This window comes from Trachurus japonicus, chromosome 20 (genome assembly GCF_045865225.1).
Source record: "Trachurus japonicus isolate A0001 chromosome 20, Traja_1.0".
Lineage (NCBI taxonomy): Eukaryota > Metazoa > Chordata > Actinopteri > Carangiformes > Carangidae > Trachurus > Trachurus japonicus.
The window spans coordinates 2948231-2958588 of record NC_140926.1 but is presented as its reverse complement, the minus strand read 5'-3'; the positions used below and the strand labels follow the sequence as shown (position 1 = coordinate 2958588).

The 10358-nt window shown below is 44.1% G+C and overlaps 1 protein-coding gene and 1 long non-coding RNA gene across 2 annotated transcripts; both read left to right on the top strand.

Moving 5' to 3' along the window:
• Positions 1–228: 228 nt before the first annotated feature.
• On the top strand, positions 229–2299 carry LOC146966184 (Fc receptor-like protein 5; the record flags this gene model as incomplete). Its single annotated transcript, XM_085763952.1, has 4 exons — positions 229–307; positions 753–794; positions 873–1139; positions 2064–2299. Coding segments are annotated over exons 1-4 (576 nt in total), but the record flags the coding sequence as incomplete, so codon positions are not given.
• A 32-nt stretch (positions 2300–2331) lies between these two features.
• Positions 2332–6343, top strand: LOC146966183 (uncharacterized). The gene is made up of 3 exons (XR_015034484.1): positions 2332–2491; positions 2776–3042; positions 6044–6343. It is a non-coding gene; the product is annotated as an uncharacterized LOC146966183 (long non-coding RNA).
• Positions 6344–10358: the final 4015 nt, after the last annotated feature.

The window sequence follows — 10358 nt, the reverse complement described above, 5'->3', positions numbered from 1 at the left end:
TGGTGGATTATCAGTTTGGAAACATGTTCAGTTGTTTTACTTCTTCCACTTCCTGGTAGCTCAGGATCTGCAGATTCAAACGTCCCACAAAGGTGAGGCTACGTGCTTCTTCACATGTACAGCCCACCACAAAAAGGAAAACTGTTGTATGAACAGACTATAGTATCTTCCACCACAGCAGAGGTTTTATGACTCAGAGTTCAGCCCATGAGGGAGGAAGATGAGGAAGTCAACGCTCTGCAGCTCAGACTGACAGTCAGTCGGCTACAAGACAACATGAAGACTGCACCTGTGTTTCTGCTGCTGGGTGAGTCGACACACACTTTTTTTTTGTTACTGACCTCTAGATTAAGCTTCAAAAATGACGAGTGTCTCTTTGAAACTGAACATTTACTGTCTGACATGCTGCAGGTTTGTTTTACAAAGAAGAATAGTGTAACGAGGGGACTGAGCAGGATTGTTAGGTGAGGCGTATTGCTCACTTGTTTTTTTGTTTTCTTTGTTTTCAATTTGTATAATGTTTCTGTTTTTGTATTTTTGACTGTATATTTGATACTGTTGGACCCCAGGAAGAATAGCTGTAGCTTTGCTGCAGCTAATGGGGATCTGAATAATAAACTAAACTAAACACTGTTACAGCTCCACTACAGTTAGACCACTCAGTCTGTCACTTCCTGCTCTTCAGAGCATGACTTCAAATTGCCATGACCATGAGGTCTGAACCGTCACTGACCTCTGACCTCCTGTTACAGGTGTGTGTGTGCTGCTGCTGTCTGGACCAGCTGCTTCTGCAGGTGAGAGAGGAAACTGTTACCGTCTGTTGGCGTCTCTATCTCTCTATCTGACTGACCCTCTATCTCTCTGTCCTCCAGTGTCTCTGGATGTCGAGCCAAACCGTCTGCAGTTCTTCCCTGGAGAGTCAGTGTCTCTGACCTGTGGTGATGATGAGCAGATAGGAGAACTGAGAACGATGAGGACCAGAGGAGGAAAGATAGAGGAGCAGTGTGGTTTTGATTTTGGGTTCATTAAAGGTTTGACCTGCTTCATCAGAGAGCTCTCCCTGTCAGACTCTGGAGTTTACTGGTGTGAAACCAGTTCAGGACAGAGGAGCCACCGGGTCGAAATCACTGTGACAGACGGTGAGAGATTCAGACTCTGTAACCGTAACTACTATGTGACCTGATCCAGCAAAATGAGTCGCAGTGACCCAAATTTCAAAATTGATACCCTAGTCAAAGTCATACATTGGATAGTTTTTAAGATATGCCGATTTTAATTATGGTCTTCCACTCACTGCTTTCGATTGAAAACCTGAGAAAATTGCGTTCAAACAATTTAGAACGTCTCTGGTTTAAAGCCTTCCGTGAATCTGGCGTCTGTTCTGTACCATGTGATTACACGTACCTTGTAGAGGCACCGTTCAATAGCCCTCGGAAGGTAGAATGTAACTATTCAGATGCTGTTTACAGTTTGTCTCTATCACAAACGCTTCAGAAGATATTTCATGTTTAGTAAAACATCTGCAAGCGTTAGCATGCTACGTCGGTTTAGCATCGATGCTACGCTTGGTTTAGCATCGCTGCTACCGCTCAGCTTAGCATCTGGTCCCGTACTACGTGATTACACGTGGCTACCCTTGTTGTCATAAATGCACCATTCAAGGGCCCTCGGAAAGCGGAGAATCTCAGGATTCAGATGCAGTTTACAGCTCGTTCCTGTCAGGTTCAGAAGTTATTTAGCCTCATGTTGTGCTCCTCTCTAGAGGGTTAAAATTGTAAGTCAACTTTAATCGTCATTTGCGTGCCTTTCCTCAATTATCTGGACTATGAAACTTTGGGAGATTGTTTTTGAATGTCATTTCTTTGAAATTAGCAATTTAGAAATTTGATTTTTTTATCGATTTTCCACATTATCAGCTGATTATCTAAAAATAGAACGTTGCGACTTCCGACTCATTTCGCCAGAGCGGGTCACATACGACTCTGGTCTGTAGCTGTAACTCTGTCTGTATATGACTCTGGTCTGTAGCTGTAACTCTGTCTGTATATGACTCTGTCATTCAGGTAATGTAATCCTGGAGATTCCTGCACTTCCTGTGATGACAGGAAGTGATGTCACGCTGCGCTGCAGAGACAGAGATGGTCGCGGAGTGGAGGCTGGTTTCTTCAATGGTGAAACTCTAATTGGACACAAACCTGATGGAGAACTGAAGCTCAGTAAAGTCCAACGGTCTGATACAGGTTTCTACTGGTGTTCTGAAGATGATCTGATTTACCCTGCGTCTCCTGAGAGCTGGCTGTTGGTCAGAGGTCAGGACATTGACATCACTTCCGTTCTCACCTGCAGTAATACTGGGGCCAGATTCACAAAACGTTCTTAAGAAAAAAAATCTTAAAGGAGGGCCTCATGGAGGTCTGAACCGTCACTGACCTCTGACCTCCTGTTACAGGTGTGCGTGTGCTGCTGCTGTCTGGACCAGCTGCTTCTGCAGGTGAGAGAGGAAACTGTTACTAGGTGCGCTTCCATCAGCTGTTTAGATCATCTAGATGTATCGCATCGGAAAATGATGATGGAAACGCAGTGATTCGAATTAAAATCCCCTGATTCGCACAAACTGAAATACGCTGCTACGGCTGGGTTTTGGTTGATGATTCGAATTTCTTTTAATGCGCATTTCCCAGTAATTCGAATCACTTTGGATGGAAACATGGCTACTGTCTGTCGGTGTCTCTCTATCTGACTGACCCTCTATCTCTCTGTCTCTCTGTCCTCCAGTGTCTCTGGATGTTCGTCCAAACCGTCTGCAGTTCTTCCCTGGAGAGTCAGTGTCTCTGAGCTGTGGTGATGATGAGCAGATAGGAGAACTGAGAACGATGAGGACCAGAGGAGGAAAGATAGAGGAGCAGTGTGGTTTTGATTTTGGGTTCATTAAAGGTTTGACCTGCTTCATCAGAGAGCTCTCCCGCTCAGACTCTGGAGTTTACTGGTGTGAAACCAGTTCAGGACAGAGGAGCCACCGGGTCGAAATCAGTCTGACAGAAGGTGAGAGGTTCAGACTCTGTAGCTGTAACTCTGTCTGTATATGACCATAGACTGTAAAAAGAATGGACGTAGCGTCCGTGACGTCCCCCATTGGTTTGGGGAGTCGTTTTTGTGACTCCAATATGGCGGCCTGAACAGCGCCATGTTGGATTGGCCGGCCGAGACCCCGCCCACTGGCCTCGAAGCAGCTGTCCACGGAGCTGCTCGGACCTGTCACTCAACGTTTCTGCGCCCTAATTGGCCAGAGTTTTAACCTAATAACAGTAAAACGGTACAGTTAAAAAAAAATTCACCCCCCTCAGAGTGTGTGCGGGGGTAGAAACTATCAATTGAGACCAAAAAACGTTCTGACACCAGGCTTTGATCATGTTTACTGAGGATGTAAAGTGGGTGATTTTAACAAGGGGGTCTATGGAGAATGCTGCTTTCTGACACCAGCCCCCAGAGGAAGAAGAGGGGATTGCAGTTTTTTGAACGCGGAAGTGACTTCACTTCTCAGACCGACAACTGCCCCCTTGTATATGACTCTGGTCTGTAGCTGTAACGCTGTATGTATAGGACGAATCTCCTTGTTGTTTACAACTACTTCCTGGTAGAAAACCAGCATGAGAACAATAGTGACGGACGAGAGTTTCACTATATATATCTCATTTTTCATGTCACTATATCACCGTTTAGACTAATCTGATGTTTGTAAAGTTTATAAAACCAATGACTGAACAAACATTACTATTTCTGTGTGCATGTTTTTGTAATTAGTCATGGTTATCATAGATTAGCCGGGCTAACGGTTAGCTACCTGTTTAACTTTAATAACTCAGTGACTCAATAAACGCTCCATGAAAAAATATTTTCTCCAGTGGATATCTGAGTTCCAACATGACTGAGCTAACTGGAGTAGTTTCATGTCGTGTCCCACAACGGGAGGGTTTTAACAGCTGACGTCCTGCTGTTAGCTTAGCTACCGCTGTTAGCTTAGCTATCGCCGTTAGCTTAGCTACCGTTAGCTGTCCCTGTCAGCTGAGCCACTGATGCTTTCTAGACTCCGTGATTCCCCCAAACTGAATAAATACAACACATAGCAACACAGAACACACACACAGAAATAGTAATGTTTCTTCAATCATTTCAGATTTGTCTAAACGGTGATAGGGCGTGAAAAATATGATATATAGCTAAACTCTTGTTCGTTACTATTGATCTCATTCAAATAACGTGCTGGTTTTCTACCCGGAAGTAGAAGGTAAACAACAAGGAGATTCGGTCTATATGACTCTGGTCTGTAGCTGTAACTCTGTCTGTATATGACTCTGGTCTGTAGCTGTAACTCTGTCTGTAGCTGTAACTCTGTCTGTATATGACTCTGGTCTGTAGCTGTAACTCTGTCTGTATATGACTCTGGTCTGTAGCAAAGTCCTTCTAGGCAAGTCAGGCCACTCGGCGGCCATATTGGCGACGCTTCGAAAAGCCCAAGAAGACCAGACCCCTATCTAATTGAATGGAGGGGTGGTCAAATCCACCCTTTAACGTGATAGCAGGACGGAAAAAACATACAGACGTGCTAGCCAGTGAAATAAGATACAAATAAAAACCAAAAAAACAGCGTTTAAATCGCTATTTTTCCACAGGGAGTACTCAACTGCGCATGCGCGCGGATTTACGACACAGCCGTTACTGTACGGCTGTAACGGCTAAATCCGTGATCTAGCAGCAGCCCGAGCACCTACACCGGTCTGCCCCTGGTCTGCCCTGCTCTACCTGGAGACATATCGGCTTGAGTCTGGAGATTTTTGCTAAAAAATAAACGCTAGACTTACATGAAATCCGTCTTAATAATCACCTATGGGCTCCTAGTTCTGTGTGTGGTCACTGTGTCTGCTCCCCCCTCCCACGATCCCCACAAACGTTAGCTGTCTCGGATGCTATCGAATGCTAGCATGGATGTATTAGTGCTAGCATGTCGTCTCAGCAGCAGCAGCAGTCAGTTAAAAATAAATAAATACAGTCCGAGTGAACCGCTGGAGCCACGGACTGATTACCGACCATCACTAACAACTAAAGCCTCGACCGGTAACAAGTATGAGGGGCGTTCGTTGTGCTGAGCTAGCTCGATGCTAACTTCGACTAGCGGTAGCGTTAGCATCCGCCGCTAGCTTCGGTTAGCATCCGCCGCTAACAGCCGCTTCTCAGCTCACAACAAGCCTCTCGTACTCGGTACAATAAAACGAGAGGCTCTCGTTAATGGTGACGGTGTCTATCGGTCCACGGCTCCAGTGCTTCACCCGGACTGTGTGTGTGTTGTTGTTTTTTTTTGGAGTGGACTGCTGCTGCTGCTGCTGCTATCATGGACAGGAGGCTAACGCCCCCAGGGGAAGGGGCCCAGTTTGAATGTTTAGGTTAAAAAATGAAACGAACAAAACTATACATTCAAAAGTTAAATGAAAGAAAAGGTGGACTGATCGGTTCATTGTAAAACACTTATTGATGTGAATGTGGTGAATTCTGTATACGTAGCGAGGTAGCTCTTTCGTTCAGCAGCACAGACCTGAAGCTTCACTTTTCATTAAGACCAACCAATGTGGCTGCCAAATTAACAAGCCGGCAGTAAACCTCTAAAACTCCGCGGGTAAATGTAACAGCTTTCCTCCAGGATGAGGAGCCGCTCCCGGTCGCCGGTGGCTTTTCCGAAAACCTTAGAGTAAATGTTCAACCTGACCAGTGACCACATACAGTACACACGGTGCTAAAGCCGGGTTGTTGTTGCCACCAGGTAGGTTTGTCTGTCGTAAATCTACTTGTGCGCATGCGCTGGTGCAACAACATGATTGGCCTAGTTCAGCTCTGGCAAAGCAGGCGATTGGCTGCTGGTGAAAAGGGGCGGGACATGCGCCATCTTTGGCGTCGCAGCTTTCCCCATTCAAAACGGGCAGAGTGGTCTGTCTCCTCATATTAGAACGTCTCTGTCTGTAGCTGTAACTCTCTCTGTGACTCTGTCATTCAGGTAATGTAATCCTGGAGATTCCTGCACGTCCTGTGGTGACAGGAAGTGATGTCACGCTGCGCTGCAGAGACAGAGATGGTCGCGGAGTGGAGGCTGATTTCTTCAAGGGTCAAACTCTAATTGGACACGAACATGATGGAGAACTGAAGCTCAGTAAAGTCCAACGGTCTCATAGAGGTATCTACTGGTGTTCTGAAGAAGAAATGTTTTATGAGGGTCCGGTTTTCCCTCCATCTCCTGAAAGCTGGCTGTGGGTCAGAGGTCAGGACACTGACATCACTTCCTGTGACTCTCCGTAGACCTCCTCCTGGTGTCTCATTACCAGATCAGTCTCTGTGTGTGAACATGGTTATTTTCTTCTCATAATAAGTGAATATTCAACAAATAAAACATGTTTGAAGATTTGATCAGTGGCTGTGATTTTATAACTACAGATGGAATATAAACTACAGTCAGATTAAATTAACTACAGATAGATTATATATTAACTACAGTCATATATTAACTACGGGTAGATTAGCTATAACTACAGTCAGATTAATGTGCACCCAATACCATATTAGCCTTAAGCCCTATTCACACAGGATTAGTTTTACCTGGGGACCTCTGGTAATTTGTAATAATTGCGGAGGTCGTCTATGATCTTAATCCTGTGTGAATGCGCCATGTCAGTAATTTGTAAAGTAAAAATTCCCCCGCAAATTATCTACTATATTTCACCAAAGACCAACGTCCCATGGTAAAACTAGTCCCGTGCGAATCTGCATCTCAGTAATTGAGGGGCATTTTTTGTTTTTGTTGTTGTTATTGCGTGCCTTTTCTACTTCTTCCCCGGTTGAAACCATAGCTACTGTACGGGTGGAAACATGGAGGCTGCGGTGGAAATTATGAGCGGCATTTTCGACGGCGTTTTAGGTGCAAACACGGGCTCGTATCGGTGCTGAGACCCATTTAAATAAACAGCTCAGATCCATAAAAAGAGTGAATTTAGGAGGATATTGAGATGGATGACGGCGGCTTTCAACAGGCTTAATACAAATGCCGTGACGGCCCGTTATTGCTACAACTGCACTGTTGCAAAGTCACGTTGCTGCTTTGACATTTTATTTACATTTGCTTCTCACATGGATGTGACCTCATGCGGATGTTACAACGTGCAGCTTGGACGTCATATCGGAGCCTTAATGTCAGTAGATTCGAGTAAAAATACAGACTTCACTTATCCCGTGCGAATGCACCGCAAGAAACACAGACGTGGCGGGGTAATTTACAAATCACCTGACGTCCCCAGGTAAAACTAATACCGTGCAAATAGTCTACCAATTCAGAAGTCATGACTCTGTTTTGGGAAGTTTGGATATTGATCCAGCGTGTTGACTGCAGTCCTGAAGGCGTGCAGGCTTTCTCTACCAACTAAATAGTAACTGTAATTTAATTTAATTTATTTATTTTGATATTAAGGCCTGAAAAAATTGTACATACTGCCCTTTTCTGATGTTGAGCCCCTGCCCTCATGTGCACGTCCCTGACTAGTGTATTTCTCTGGTGCAGTGCAGTTGTTTTAAAGCTTTATAACCACAGAAGTACTAATCCCACAACTATGGTTTATGGCTTAAATGAAAGACAACCTTTGTCCCTTTACATCTATATGTATAAAATATTGAATTGAGTCATTCCATAAAAAAAAGGGCTTCTGAAATAACTTTTTTTTTTTTGGAAAAAAAAAAATACGAGTTTGAAATTTTTGGTGAAAAGGTGATATATCAAAATCCTAATTATAAAACAGGTTGAATTTTACATATATGGTTCACACACTCCCTGTCTACATATGTACCAAATTTTAGGTTGATATGTAAAACTACTGAGGCACTATAGAGTTTTTCCAAACAGTGTCCCTTGGCGATGTACAGTGTGCAAAACCTGTCCAAAATTGTCCAATTTGGCTAAAATGCACACTGCAAGATTTTAGTGAGATTTTTTTTTTTCCAACAGATAACCTATTGGGGCCAATCACAAACTTGATGGCTTTTAGGAACACCAGTTACATAAGTAAAATGCCATTTGAAAATTTAATTTATGGGGATGAATATTTGGTGTCCAAAACCCATCCAAACATGAATTTACCTATTTTCGCCTGTATTATATTGTTATTTTCCTTTATAACTCCAGAAGTAAACATCCCACAACCATCAGTGATGGCTTAAATTAACAAGGACATTTGAAATAGTTCATTTGTCTTTAAGTATTATTTTAATTAAACTTGGGGCAGTAAAAACTCACTTTTTGTGGAGACTTGTATTGCTTACTTGTTGACACTAGGGGGAGAGGGAACCACAGGAACCAGCTGGGTGCAGGCTTAAGCTTTGCCCAATCAGGGATCATTATATATCAGGTTACACCTTAGGGTCTCTGCTATTGGACCAAAAAGTTTTCACCCCCGTGACTTTGATTGACAGGCGACGAGAGATGCGCAAAGCGGGTGCGCAGTCTGACGGATAATAGCTCATAGCATTAGCACTGCGGGTAAACGTAACCTGGTCACGGAATATCTGGTCACGATGGATAAAATCGAAGATGCCCGTTTTGTCGAGCACATCTTCAGCTTTAACAAGAGGGTAAGCTTGTAATTTTATTCAGTGTTTTAGTGGGTCTATTATTTATGATTGTCCGTATTTTTCGGCACTCGAAAATGACTTCCGGGTTTGTTTGTGTTGAGTGAGCAGGCTTGTTTAAAACTTTGATGGGGTAAAAACTGCATTTTTGTTCTTTGCTTTTGTTTATATGACAGTACACGATTTTTTGGTGGTGAAAGAAGAGGTGTACAGATGGTACATATATGTTTAAATCACCTTCGTTGTTGACGTGACGTCGCTTGTGGGCTGCCGTAGTCTGATATTGTTTGAGACATTTTCAGTGACTGTGAAAAAACCGTAGCACCTAGAAACTTCATTTTTTTTCTACATGTTCCCGAAAGTGTCCTTAAAAGGTCTGTGGTGGAGTTTTCATTACAGCATGCCTACTTTTCGTTATATTAAGGACGCCGTTCATGTGTTATTGATTTGGGACGCCGGCGTCCCAACCACTAGGGGGCCTGCGTGAACAGGTTAAACCAGCCTTTCTCAAAGTGGGTGCCGCGGCACCCTGGGGTGCCGTCTGACTGCGTCAGGGGTGCCGTGAAAAAAATTACCACTTCTGACATTTCATAGAATACATTCTTTTTACATATATGCAAAGGGGCTGTGTCCACCGGACGCCCTTTTAGCCCGCCCTCGGCGGAAAAAAAAGCTCTCGGGGCTTCTCTTTTTTTTTGTCGCAGCGCTCAGAGCGCTCAGAGTTGAAATAATCAACTTTTGGAACAGTGCCGCACTTATCAAGCGGCTCGGACGTGAGGCGGCTCGTTTCTGCAGTGTTCAGAGAGAGAGAGAGAGACCACTCCGTTGGTCACGGGTACTCAGAGCAGTGTGTCCACCGGACACAGGACGCTATGAAAAAAATGCGTCGTACAGACAGGCACACATCACGAGTCACACCCCCTACTCTCTCCGGTGATCTGTGTCCGCTCTGTTCCGACTCCGGTGCGTTTGATGTATAAAAACACTCTCTGATTGTTCATAACGGAGTCAGAATGGAGCGGAGACGCCGGTGGATGTTCATTTGAGCGCGTGCCTGCGCTGCGCGGATGTAGACCTTTCTCTCTTCCTCTCACATTGCGGATTATTGTGTGCGTGTGCGTGTGTGTGCATATAGGCTACAGAGGCACCTGTGCACCCTGCATTTACAGTTTGTATTATGCTCTGTTAAATAATACTGTCCCATCTAAATAAACAGGACATTTAGCCTACATATAGGCTATGCAGTGTCATTTTGAATTACATTTTACACAGGGGTGCCCTGAGATTTTATTCACTTTTGAAAGGTGCCCTGACTGAAAAAAGTTTGAGAAACGCTGGGTTAAACTCTCCATCCTCAGGTTGGAGGGTTAACCTCACTTCCTCTAAGTTGTTACACAGTTCTGCTCTGCAACTACAAACCTTTACTTGTTACCGGTTATTACACTTTCACATCACTTGATTCTCACACAAACACACTAGCACAAACACCGCCATGCACTTAAAGCAGAAGTAAGTGATATATTTGTGTTAATATAAGTCTTAAATAGTTATATCTTCCAACAGCAATCACTTCTTTAGAGTGTTTGGTCTGAAACACGGGTCTGTCAGTCACTCTGCTCTGCTCTGAGCCCAGGAGAAAACATTTATCGTATCCTACAATTTTTATCCAATGAGGAGAGAGAACGGCATGCAGGGCTGTGTGT